We start from the raw sequence: 13500 nt of genomic DNA, 5'->3' as shown, positions 1-13500 counted from the left end.
TGTTAGATATAAAGGAGATCTACATTGGTGAGTTTTGAGCTTCGAGCCTGGAACCAATGAAGAGTGGGTTTCTAGAATTCAGTTAAATTACATTGGATCTGTATTTGTTTTTGTGATCTTCCCCCTCCCCCCGCCTTTCTGGTACATTGGCTTAATGCTTTTCCTTAAATTGTATTAGAAATACTGTTCATGTTCTAGTACCAGGACAAGGGTGTGCATTCAAATGTTGATTTTAAATGGGATTTTTTTTTTTTAATCACAGAATCTAACAGTGAAGATTTTACTGTCTGACACTTCTTTTTCCAACAAATTGTGTAGTGGATGATTATGTGGACTTCTTGGCACAGATTGGGGAAACTGATTAAATGTTCCTTCATGCTGAGAGTTTCACTGATTATGATTGAACAGCTAGTTGAGTCAACTATTTGAACCTTTAATGGAAGGAATATATTCTGGGCTGACTCACAGTTAGTTGCCTTTCGGTGCTAGATTGTTGTAGTTGAGGGAAAGACATAGGTATAGAACATAATTCTGCACCCTGTTAATTTCTGTTTGGAGTGAGATAGAAGGAAGCGCTAATATAAACACATGGCCAATACAAAGAATGCCACTCTGTTGGTTTTTTTAGTGTTTTTTAAAAGCTAAAAGAAAACATGCATATCCAATTTTGAAGGAAAGCATATTTGTCTAATACTATTCTAAAAACATGAAGGGGCAAATTAGGACTTTTCCTCTTGGGAAGCATGTCTTCCACATTTCTGTGAAAGCACTTTATTATAAAATTGAATAGCCCTCTCTATCCTTGAATTATAATCCATGACTATCTGGGGACCCTTAAAGCTGCTGCCTGTCTTCTAGCCATGAAATCCTGAACAAGAACTTCTTTCAACTCCTAGTAATGCGTATTCTGAATCTGGTAACCTAGAGTCAGAATAGATGTTTGGAAGGCCATTTGAACTAGTGATACAGTCTTCTCATGTTATAAGCAGAGAAAACGCTGCCTTTTTTGTACTACCACCTCCTGGATTCTTTGAACAAGTTAGGTCTCTGGCATAGTATTGAAGAATTACACTTGGAAATAACTTTAAATTTCTTGAACATTACCCCTGTGAAGATAATCTACATGAATACTATGATATCAGGTTTCCCAAAAATTATATCACATTTTCCTCTTTATCTTTAAAATATTAATAGTGTTATAGCTATTACCCTGAGAATAACTCAAAATAACTGAGCTGAAAGTTAAAAATTACATTCTATACTAATTGGCAAACTATGTTGCTAATATATTGCCTCTTCCGAGTTCTATTTCTGTCATATTTGTTAAACCAGAATCGTATATGCGGTAGTACTTGAAATCTTGTCTGAGTAAAACTCAAGTAATTGATCACTAATATGAGAAATAGTTATTATTTGTTATTTATATCATGGTTATTAAAATTGAAGAAGAAAAACACTTAGAATTACAAACAGCAGAATTTGAAATTTACTTTTATGAAATTAGGGTCACTTAATCATGACAATGATACACCAAGAAAGCAAATTGTTTTCCATCTATTAACTACAAACTGAGACAGAACTCTGTCCAGTAGTCTAATAACTGTTAAAATAAAGTCTGAGTAACTGCCACTAACAAGGGATTGTTTAAAATTCTTGAAAAAAAATTAGGATGAAATAGGTGATACAGTGTCACGGTTGTGTTCGTTGTGTATGTAGTGTGTGTTTGCAGTCTAGTGTGTGTAATCACAAATTACCTTATTTCTTATAATAATTGAACAGACATTTTGCTATGCATGTGTTATAATTTGTTAAATACTGCATACACTGGATAATTGTTGTTTATAAAGCATGTATTGCATTTGTGTGCATAAATAGAAACTGAGGCATGTAGATCGTTTATAAATTAATAATACAAGTGTATTCATCTTAGTGCTTGATAATTCAGCTAATTTGTTGTTGAAAAGCTATATAAATGTGTATATTTAAAAAAATATTTTGAAAAAGGGCTGCAAATAAATAATATTTTGTTGTTTGTTAGAACTGTAGTGAAATGCAGTATTGCCAAATCACAGGCTCTTTATAGTGCCCAGAGAGGATTGAAAACAAATAATGCTGCAGTGTTGAAAGTAGGAGCTATCAGCATCAATATTCCTCAACACCCTGCCACTCTACACAGCATGATGGTACGCAGTTCTCACCAGCTTTCCAAACAGATTTCAGATCTCATCAGGCAACCATCAACAGCGTAAGTTTTGCTTTATTTGCCATCCTGCATGGACCCATCTTACTTTCTATCCTCTTAGAGGCTAATGCTGCTCCTTGAGTAAACATGGGAGAATCAGGCCAATACTGTGTAATAAATACATTGGGAATATCTAATAGTTGTTTCTGGTATCTCTTCTTCTAAATAGCCCACAGCCTACAAAAGAAGATGTTGCAACTCCATTGCCCTCAGAAAAGACCCCAACAAGTGTTAATCAGACGCCAGTTGAAACCAATGAATTTCCACAGCTGCCAGAAGGCTTAGAGAAGAAGCCCATAGTTCTTAAATTCAGTGCCATGATAGATGGTATAGCTATTGGAGCAGCACTCTTGCCATCTCTAAAAGCAGAATACAAGATGGGAAGAATGAGAAGTCATGGAATGACAGGTAACCATAGGCGCTGACTCTGTGGTTTCTTCGGGGCTGGAGCATTCACAGAAAAAAAAAAATAGCAGGTGCCTAGCACCACCTGTAGACAACCTCACCTTCCTCCTTTCCGCACTCCTGTCCATTGGCAGTCCCTCTGATCAATTCCTCCCCTTCCTTTCCAGTGCCTTCCACCCACATGGGTGCTCTGTTCCGTGGAGTATAAAAGGCACTGGGAGGAAGGATTAAATGGGGTGGAACTGGGCACAAAGAGATGGAGTGAGGGCAGGAAGAGGTGGGGCCTTAGGTGGATCAAGGCAGGGCCTGGGGCTGGGTAGTGGCTGAGCATCCCTAGGGATAATTGGAAGTAGGTGCCTGTAGAGGTAATACTATTCCGTAAAACTGTGAACAGATCATGGTCACTTCTTAACATTGATTGCACTGGAAAAGATCAAATGTGGCATTACGTACTCCTCCTCAGTTTTGGTAACAGTACTTTTTTAATCATTTGCTCTTTGTTTGTCCTTGTTACTATGAATTTTTATGAACAGAGAATTTATATTAATAAAGAACACGAATATCGTAAAAATCAATCCTACAGATATGATTATTTGGTGTATTGAAATAGGGAGCTATTTCTAGTAAATTTTGTTAGAATGAATAATTGCACAAGACCAATGAGGACAGATACAAAGATCTGGAATTTTTGACCAAGTGGTTGCAACTTTGTTAATTCCATAACAGAATAATCTCTTGGGCAACCTGTCCCAGCAGCAGTGAAACCAGAAAGAACATAAATGCACCTGTCTTTTCCCTGTAGTTATATCCTGAGCATCACTATCCCCAGTCATAACAGCTCCTTTGATGGTCTGTTTTATCTATCATGGCTTGAAACCTAGAACCACCCAAAGCCTAGGAACCACCTAGTCTTATAGGAGTGACTCAGGTTTGCCCACAAATTCAATCTCTTTTCCAGAGCAAATTGTGTTGATGCCTAATTCTTAGGCAAAAAGTGGCGGCATCCCAAACAGTGCTCCCTCTAATAGTTTATGTCCATGTGTGGAATTAATTTTATTATGTGCACCACCATGGTGTGATACAGCACCTCCATGTTGGTGCACACAACAAAATTCATTCTGCACATGGACGCTCTGTGGTCTGGGGTGTAGCTGATGTATTCAGAGTTGGGAGGGGGCTCATGGTTGGTGGGGATGAGTACACTACAATGTGGGTTCAGGTTCTGGGGTGGGGGTGGGGCTGGGGATGAGGTGTTTGGGATGCCAGAGGGGGCTCCAGGCTGGGGCTAAGGGGTTGGGAGTGAAGGAGTAAGCGCAGGGAAGGAGATTGGGGTGGAGGTGCGGGGACTGGGCAGGAGTTAGTATGCAGGAGGGGCTCAGGATTGGTGTATGGGGTCTAGGAAGGAACTAGGGTGGTGGACGGGGTTTGGGGCTAGGGTAGGGGATTGTGCAAGGGGCGCATACCTGGGGCAGCTCTTGTTTGGTGGGGGAAACAGGTGCTGCTCTGTGCTCACCCACAGGCACCACTCCCTCTTCCCGCAGCTCCCATTGTAATTCCCAGCCAATTGCAGCTGCGGGGGCAGAGCTTTCTGGCACTTGTGGTCATGCAGCTCCAACCAGGGGGAAGGAACAGCAACATATAGAGCTGCCTCCCCACCACCACCTGGCTCAGAACACAGGGGCTTTATGGGCTGCGGCCCAGGACCCTGAGCAAAGACACACAGCCATACACTTAGTCCATTGGAATTACTTGAGATTCACAGTGGAGCCAAATAACTACAAGTATAAGGTACTGCCATTTGGACTCCACAGCACCAAGAGTTTAAAACAAATACTGAGGAATGGTGATATATAGAGTTTTTGTGATCCCTGAAACTATTATGATTAGATGAGGTTGTCTTCAGTTTATTTGTACAGGTTGTCAGTATAGATACAGAGTTGGATTGTTTGACTATGCAGTTACATAATTTCAAATGGTTGGGGTTTTTAAATCTATTTAGGCTAGAAACCCAAGAAGTTCAGAATTATTTTTTATAGTCCTTACACTGTGTTGTCAACTTTCACTCCAGTTTGAGCTTTCATTTTGGTCCACAGATGTCCTTACCTTTTTCAAATTTGAAATAGTTGTTCTTTCTGGGCCCATTCACACACTATACACACTTTTTTCTTTCTTTACAGGTGCTCAAACAAGGTTTACATTTGAACTTCCGAATCACCGATTGCGGTTCACGTCAAAAGTTTCTGCTACTGATATGTCTACCATTCCTCCTTCAGCAAGCCTTAACCTTCCTCCTGTCACTATGTCAGGCAAATATATAATGGAGGAACATGACACCTACTCAGATCAAATATGGAGTATAGATGAGTTACCTACTAAACAGGGCTACTACCTACAAGGAAACTATTTACGTTGCGTGGCTGAGGTAGGCATTGAAGATAAAAATGTCTTAATTTAAATTTCAAACAGCATTTTGTATGTGTGTGTTTGGTGTGCTCTGTAGAACTCCTTGGTTGATATTTGCCCTCAAATTTGAGATTTCTGATGATTTGTATGCTCCTCAATGAAATCTAGCCTGTTTCTGCACTTTTTTTTACTTCACTCCTTTCTGCTTCAAGACATAGCTTGCCAGCGGAGAGATTGAGCCTTGATCTGAATTTACTCTAAATGTGTAAAAGGGATTCTAATTAGTAACTGTATTGTGTTTCTATTTTCCTTTTTTAAAATTTGACTAATATTTGGAAGTATTTAAATTTAAATGTATTGCATACTTGTTTTAATAAAGTTAAAGAATACAAAGCAAGATAATTCTTAGAAAATTCACAATGTAGAAATATTATACATTTTAAGAGTTATTCAGAGTTAATAACTAAGTTTATCAGGTATTGCACACATCAATGGTGTTTTTCATCTATAGCATTTAGAAAAAAGGACTTTAGGAGTCTGGACCCATGGCTTCTGCTCCCAGTTCTGTTAAAGATTTACTATATGACACTAAATAATTCATTTGACTTGTCTATGCCGTAGTTAAAATAACTGGAAACCTGATAAAATTATCTTTACCATTTGGGCGTCAAAAAAACCTGAATTTTTGTTGTTGATAATTCAATACTGGTATTCTGCCTATGCTTTCATGATAGTAGTAAATGGAATGCACTTTCCCTCTCATTTATTGGGCCATACTTACTTAAAACAATATTAGAGAAAAATGTTCCACATACAGTGGCTACAATTAAAAAAAAAAGTTAACTAACAACAATGACATCAGGAGCTTCAGAGGGAGCTGAGTTAGTCTGTTACAGAAAAAAAACAGCAAGCAAATTGTCTGGTAGCACTTTATAGACTAACAAAACATGTATATGGTATCATGAGCTTTCGTGGGCACAGCGCACGTCTTCAGATGACCGGTCATCTTCAGTTCTTCCAGTCATCTGAAGAAGTGGGCTGTGCCCACGAAAGCTCACGATACCATCTAGATGTTTTGTTAGTCTATAAAGTGCTACCAGACCATTTGCTTTCAGTTTTTTAACAGTGACATCAGTCATTTTTAACAATGTACCATTGTGCTGTATACTAATACAGTTAGTATTTAAAATAGTGTTACATTTATCATACCCATCGCACCTATAATTTATTTTTTTATTATAAAAATATTTTCTGGCAGGTTGGCTCCTTTGAACATAATCTCACAACTGACCTTCTAAATCATTTAGTGTTTGTACAAAAAGTGTTCATGAAGGAAGTCAATGAAGTCATACAGAAGGTGTCAGGTAAGATGAACTACCTGAAGATTTCATTAAAAACAGCGTTTAAGACTTTTGGTGCTACCTAACATATCTGCAGCCTCTGCCTGTTCCATGCATCAGGTTCTTATATCACCAAGAATGCCACCACTGCATGTTCCACTGCAGCACAGAATTTGTAACAATTGCCAGCAACACAAGGTTTAAAGAAATTTGATTAAGTAGAATTGTTGCTTTGGAAAACATTGTTGGTGATATTGTTAACATTTTCCTTGACTTGATTGGTGCATCTGTGTCACATAAGAACTCTGTGCAAAGGTGATAGCTATTAATTCCAAAAGTAATTCTACCAAACAATCCACTGAATGATATTCGCCTCGGTCTCCAACATTGCTTTCTGTCCAGTCAGATCAGCTTGCAGCTTTGTGAAAGTTTGCAAAAGAAAAATGGCATTCACTATAAAGAGAGAGTGGAGCTTATTTGCAAAGCTGTCTGGACTTGATCAGTGTAAAATGGTAAAATTTGGCATTGTTATTTATGGTAGAGTGTGCAGACGAATTGATTTCAGCACCCCATTTGTTCTTATTACATAAAACTTAGTTTTTATTCAATTATACTTATTGGGTAACAAATAAAAGTGTTCTAAAACAGAACCTAAGCTGGCATTGCTCCATTGGCTTTTTTGAGCTATTCCAGTATACCAGCTGAGAACTACTGCATGGTAAATGAAAAGCAAATATGAATGGGTGAATGTAACCATATTTCAATAGAATAGTTTATCACAGGAATGTTTACATTTAGTGAAGGAAAGCTTATTTTTCCAAAGGTTGAAAGGAATAACGAGAATTGATCTGACATAAACCAACAATGAAGAAACCTAAGAGAATTACTATATATGAATCAGATTAATATTTCCTGAAGAGAAAAGTTATGGGAAAATACATCCTATTAGACCATAACATTTTCAGAAGACATTTGCTTAAACTGATATAACTAAATTAATAATTGGAAAATGAGCAAACAAGTGATCTGTATAAAAACAAGTCCAAAAACAAGAGTATAAATTAAAGTGACACACAAGATTTTCTTTAAAACATGACTAAATTAAGAATTGATGAAAAAAGAAAAATAGAACTGCATGAGAAAAGAAAGGGAAGGAGAATTAAAGAAATGAAACAAGTTATCTCTTAAAGAATCTAGAAGCAAGGTAAAAAGCCAAAGTAAAAACATCAAGAGGCTAAAAGAAATAGAAGGTCCATAAGCAGGTTTGCAGAGGGGTTGTATGCTTGTGAAATTAATTTTACAAAGAATAGGTAAGTGAAGAGTTCAAACTAGCTGAAATTTACAAATAGCTGTTTTCAACATACTTCTTTAATTTTGTAGGGTTTGGTTGTTTTTTTTTTATTTTAGAAAACTTTAAGGAAAATATAGAGTTTAGTGTGCAGCAAGCACATATGTTATTAGAAAAAGCAGAATACCTCAAGAGAGCTCAAAGATGTAGTGCAAGAGATCTCAGACCCTCTGAAAATAAATAAAAACATTCATAATAATCAATCCAGTCTTTTAAAAAGTTACCGGGGGGAAGCTGTTCTAGATTTGATCCTAACAAATAGGGAGGAACTGGTTGAGAATTTGAAAGTGGAAGGCAGCTTGGGTGAAAGTGATCATGAAATCACAGAGTTCACAATTCTAAGGAAGATTAGAAGGGAGAACAGAAAAATACAGACAATGGATTTCAGGAAGGCGGATTTTGGTAAGCTCAGAGAACTGATAGGTAAGGTCCCATGGGAATTGAGACTGAGGGAAAAAACAACTGAGTTGGCAGTTTTTCAAAGGGACATTAAGGGCCCAAAAGCAAGCTATTCCGATGTGTCGGAAAGATAGAAAATATGGCAAAAGACCACATTGGCTTAACTACAAGATCTTGCATGATCTAAAAATAAAAAAGGAGTCATATAAAAGATGGAAAGTAGGACAAATTACAAAGGATGAATATAGGCAAACAGCACAGGAATGCAGGGGCAAGATTAGAAAGGCAAAGGCACAGAATGAGCTCAAACTAGCTACGGGAATAAAGGGAAACAAGAAGACTTTTTATAAATACATTAGAAGCAAGAGGAAGACCAAGGTGAGGGTAGGCCCACTGTTCAGTGAGGAGGGAGAAACAGTAACAGGAAACTTGGAAATGGCAGAGATGCTCAATGACTTCTTTGTTTCGGTCTTCACCGAGAAGTCTGTAGGAACGCCTAACATAGTGAATGCTAGTGGGAAGGGGGTAGTTTTAGAAGGTAAAATAAAAAAAGAACAAGTTAAAAATCACCTAGAAAAGTTAGATGCCTGCAAGTCACCAGGGCCTGATGAAATGCGTCCTAGAATACTCAAGGAGCTGATAGAGGAGGTATCTGGGCCTCTAGCTATCATCTTTGGAAAATCACGGGAGACAGGAGAGATTCCAGAGGACTGGAAAAGGGCAAATATAATGCCCATCTATAAAAAGGGAAAAAAGAACAACTCAGGGAAACTACAGACCAGTAAGTTTAACTTCTGTGCCAGGGAAGATAATGGAGCAAGTAATTAAGGAAATCCTCTGTAAACTCTTGGAAAGTGGCAAGGTGATAGGGAACAGCCAGCATGGATTTGTAAAGAACAAATCATGTCAAACCAATCTGATAGCTTTCTTTAATAGGATAATGAGTCTTGTGGATAAGGGAGAAGCAGTGGATGTGGTATACCTAGACTTTAGTAATGCGTTTGATACGGTTTCACATGATATTCTTATCAATAAACTAGGTAAATACAACTTAGATGGGGCTACTATAAGGTGGGTGCATAACTGGCTGGAAAACTGTACTCAGAGAGTAGTTATTAATGGTTCACAATCCTGCTGGAAAGGCATAACAAGTGGGGTTCCGCAGGGGTCTGTTTTGGGACTGGCTCTCTTCAATATCTTCATCAACAATTTAGATATTGGCATAGAAAGTACGCTTATTAAGTTTGCAGATGATACCAAGCTGGGAGGGGTTGCTACTAATCTGGAGGATAGGGTCATAATTCAAAATGACCTGGACAAATTGGAGAAATGGTCTGAGGTAAATAGGATGAAGTTTAATAAAGACAAATGTAAAGTGCTCCACTTAGGAAGGAAGAATCAGTTTCATACATACAGAATGGGAAACGACTGTCTAGGAAGTACGGCAGAAAGGGATCTAGGGGTCATAGTGGACCACAAGCTGAATATGAGTCAGCAGTGTGATGCTGTTGCAAAGAAAGCAAACATGATTCTGGGATGCATTAACAGGTGTGTTGTGAGCATGACACGAGAAGTCATTCTTCCGCTCTACTCTGCTCTGGCTAGGCCTCAGTTGGAGTATTGTGTCCAGTTCTGGGCACCTCATTTCAAGAAAGATGTAGAGAAATTGGAGAAGGTCCAGAGAAGAGCAACAAGAATGATTAACCGTCTAGAGAACATGACTTATGAGGGAAGGGTGAAGGAATTGGGTTTGTTTAGTTTAGAAAAGAGAAGATTGAGGGGGGATATGATAGCAGTTTTCAGATATCTAAAAGGGTGTCATGAGGAGGAGGGAGAAAACTTGTTCATCCTGGCCTCTGGGGATAGAAGAAGAAGCAATGGGCTTAAACTGCAGCAAGGGAGGTTTAGGTTGGACATTAGGAAAAAGTTCCTAACTGTCAGGGTAGTCAAAACACTGGAATAAATTGCCCAGGGAGGGTGTGGAATCTCCATCTGTGGAGATATTTAAGAGTATGTTAGATAAATGTCTATCAGGGATGGTCTAGAAAGCACTGGGTCCTGCCATAAGGGCAGAGGACTGGACTCGATGACCTCTCGAGGTCCCTTCCAGTCCTAGTATTCTATGATTCTATGAAAAACATGATTATTATAATCATTGTTTGCATTGCTGTAGATGACAAGGCCCTAATCAGGGCTAGGAAACATTACAAAAAGAGGGACTTTTCCATCAAAGAGGTTGCATTCAGAGTAACTTAAGTAAATTACTTGAATGTTACAATAAATGAAATAAATGAATGCACTGGCCGTGGTGTCTCCTTAATATTTTAAAGCATTCATTTTAGTAACACATTATAAACTTAAAAAAATAGATAAATACTAATTAGATTAAATTAAAATAACATGGAGAAGAAGCTGGTTGATGAGCAGAGAATACAGAGAAGTCATATCTCCTAGTTGAGAGCAGCATTGGCTGAAGCACTGCAAATATCAATTTTAGTTCCTTTATTCTTAAACATTTTCATTGATTGTCTAGAGCAAGGGTGAGCAATAATTTTTATGGGGACTACTCCAAGAATTTGGAAAGTAGTCAAGAACCCTACACTTCCGTGGTATTAATGGAAGAGGTATGGGGTTTGGGGTAGAGGTTGGGTGCAGAAGGGAGCTTGGGATAAGGGATTGGTGTGTTCAGGAGGGGAGCGTGGGATCTGGGAGGAGTTTGGATGAAGGAGGAGGTTGTGACCCGGGGCAGGGGACTGGGATGCAGGGAGGGAGTGCAGGAGTTTGGGTGCTGACCTAGGCAGGGTGAGTGGGTTGTTACCTGGGTCTGGGGATTGGGGTGCAGGGTCTGGGAGGGAGTTTTGGTGCAGGAGTGGGAGTGATGTGTTTGGATTATGTGGGATAGGGTGCAGGAGTGGGGGGGCCAGACAGCTGGGGGAGCGACGGGCTGGAGTGCCGGAGGCGAGCTCTAGCCTGGAGACATTTAACTGGGTGACTCTGGACCAGCAATGCAGCAGGTTTATCAGGCAAGCTCTCTACCTTGCATGCCCTGGCAGGCCACTCAGCAGCTGCTGCTGCAGGGTCATGTCTGTGAATAGCTGAGAGCTTGAGGGGATGGGGAGAGGGGTACTTGGCACAGATTGTGCAGTGTGCGAACCCTCTCCCCCCTGCCCGCAGACTTGTATCTGTTCACAGACAAACAGGGCCCCACAACCAGCTTTTCTGAGCAGTGTGCAGGGGCAGGACAGTCAGGGAGCCTACCTGAGGCCCCGAATGTGTCCATGGGCTAGACACAGCAGCTTAGCATGCCGAATCTAGCCTTTGGGCTGCATTTTGCCTGGGCCTGATCTAGAGGAAAGCATAAATTCAACCATGATCAAGTTACCAAATGACACCAAAATTTAGAAGCATAAAAAATTTACAGAAGGATAGAAAAAAAAGTGAAGTGAGCTTTGTTCAACAGGATGTGATTCACGGCTGACAAGTGTGAAGTCCTCTATCTCGGAGATGGAGTAGAGTTCCACTTAGAAAGGAGGTGACAGTCGAGTGGAAAATCTACTAGCAATCAGTGACTTTTTTTTAAAATACCTGGCTACTACAGTAAAAACTACATCACCATTGCAAAAAATAGTGTAAGCTAAAAGTAGTTATTGAAATGGTACAGGAATCTTAGGGAGTTGTTCTTTAATTTCTTCTTGTCAACTGTGGTAGAATATTGGTAAACTCTACAGAAGATACAGTGGTGTCCTTATCCAAAAGGATTGTTTCATTTATTTATGGCTAGAAGTGTAGGTGAGACAGGCCAAAGAAAAGTTTAAAACATGTTCCAAAGGGGACACCAAAAGGTTTTGCAGAGGACTCCTTCATACTCACTTTAAAGTCATTATTTGTTTGTAATGCACTTGTTTGCATATCTCTTAATACATTTGGTCAAGTGACTGGTCCTTGTTCTTAGCTAAATTCAGGTGCTGTGGGTAAAGAGCAACTCTTTGTGAAGCAAATGATACTCTTTCTCTGCAAGTGCAAGTTGTTCTGAGAGTGTCATTTGGAGAGTAGGAGGAATCTCAGTCCATTTAAGGCTCCCCTCTTGTCTTGATGGCAGAGCCAGATTAAGACATGCTGAGACCCTAAACTATGTGAAGTTTAATGTGTATTATTCTAGCCAAAAAGACAATGAAGATAGGAATAATAAAGTTTTATATTTACATATATACCGGTACATAGGAAGGGTGCAACTAAAAACTAGTAATTTTTTTGTGTTTAGAGGCCCTTCATAATCTGAGACCCTAAACTGTATCTTAGTTAGATTGTGCATAAATCCAGCACTGCTTGATGGGAATAGGAAAAAAAAAATGTTAATCTTCAGGGGTGGGTCAATAAGCAGTGTTATCCCCATGAGCTGAAACTATATCCTTAGTAGCTCTTCTTCTTCTTTTTCATATTTATGCTTATTATAGTTCTTTGCTGGAGAACTATTTTCTAAAGTTTGGTGAAATTCAATGTCACATTTAAAGAAATTTTATTTCTATATTGTATGAAAAATGTTCTTTGTTAAAACACTTTTTAACATGCGCAGGAGGTGAGCAGCCAATTCCTCTTTGGAATGAACATGATGGCACAGCTGATGGAGAGAAACCTAAAATTCTCCTCTATTCTTTGAGCCTACAATTTAAGGTAACTTTATGACCAAGAAACCTTTCAAACTGTTGCCAATAGTTAATTTTTTATAACTGTTACAGTTAGCATGGACATACACAGAAACTAAATAAATGAAGAATTTCCTTGAGATGACCACACATGAAGTGTCAAATAACAACCAAGCTAATGGTAGACAAGAGTAGAAATCTCTGTTAATCATGGCATTATGGAAAAATCCCATTTCACATTTAAGAATTTCCTGCCCTTCCTTTTCTGTTTCATGTTTTAAGAATTTTTTTCACCGATGACTTTGAAGTAAATCCTAAATAACTTTTGTTTCATTGTTTGCTAGGGAATTCAAGTGACAGCCACAACTCCATCAATGAGGGCTGTGAGATTTGAAACTGGATTGATAGAACTTGAGCTCTCAAACCGAATACAAACCAAAGCAATGCCTGGAAGTAGCAGCTACCTTAAACTGTTTGGTAAATGCCAAGTGGATCTGAATCTGGCATTGGGACAAATTGTTAAACATCAGGTTAGTTGATAACAACTCTGTATTTGTTAGGAAAGCCTGGTAGTGAAAATTCTACATTCTTGGGGAGACAAATACCTTCGGTTCTTTAAAAAACAAAAATGAAACAAAAAACAAATAAACCCATAACAAAGCCCGCTAATCTCAACTAGGGTATGAGCTCGCTTGTTTTCTTTAGACCTCTTGTTGGAAA

General features: G+C 38.8%; 1 protein-coding gene across 14 annotated transcripts in view; it reads left to right on the top strand.

Moving 5' to 3' along the window:
* Positions 1-13500, top strand: part of BLTP1 (bridge-like lipid transfer protein family member 1) — a 222200-nt gene that overhangs the window by 148319 nt on the left and 60381 nt on the right. For all 14 annotated transcript variants that reach the window (XM_075929830.2, XM_075929833.2, XM_075929841.2 and 11 more), the window contains 6 exons: positions 2039-2245; positions 2412-2650; positions 4825-5069; positions 6309-6414; positions 12711-12808; positions 13125-13310. In XM_075929830.2, coding sequence (XP_075785945.2) covers positions 2039-2245; positions 2412-2650; positions 4825-5069; positions 6309-6414; positions 12711-12808; positions 13125-13310 — 1081 coding nt within the window. The remainder of the gene's footprint in view (positions 1-2038; positions 2246-2411; positions 2651-4824; positions 5070-6308; positions 6415-12710; positions 12809-13124; positions 13311-13500) is intronic.

This window comes from Pelodiscus sinensis, chromosome 4 (genome assembly GCF_052426305.1).
Source record: "Pelodiscus sinensis isolate ZL-2025 chromosome 4, ASM5242630v1, whole genome shotgun sequence".
Lineage (NCBI taxonomy): Eukaryota > Metazoa > Chordata > Testudines > Trionychidae > Pelodiscus > Pelodiscus sinensis.
This window is presented reverse-complemented; position numbering and strand designations above follow the sequence as displayed.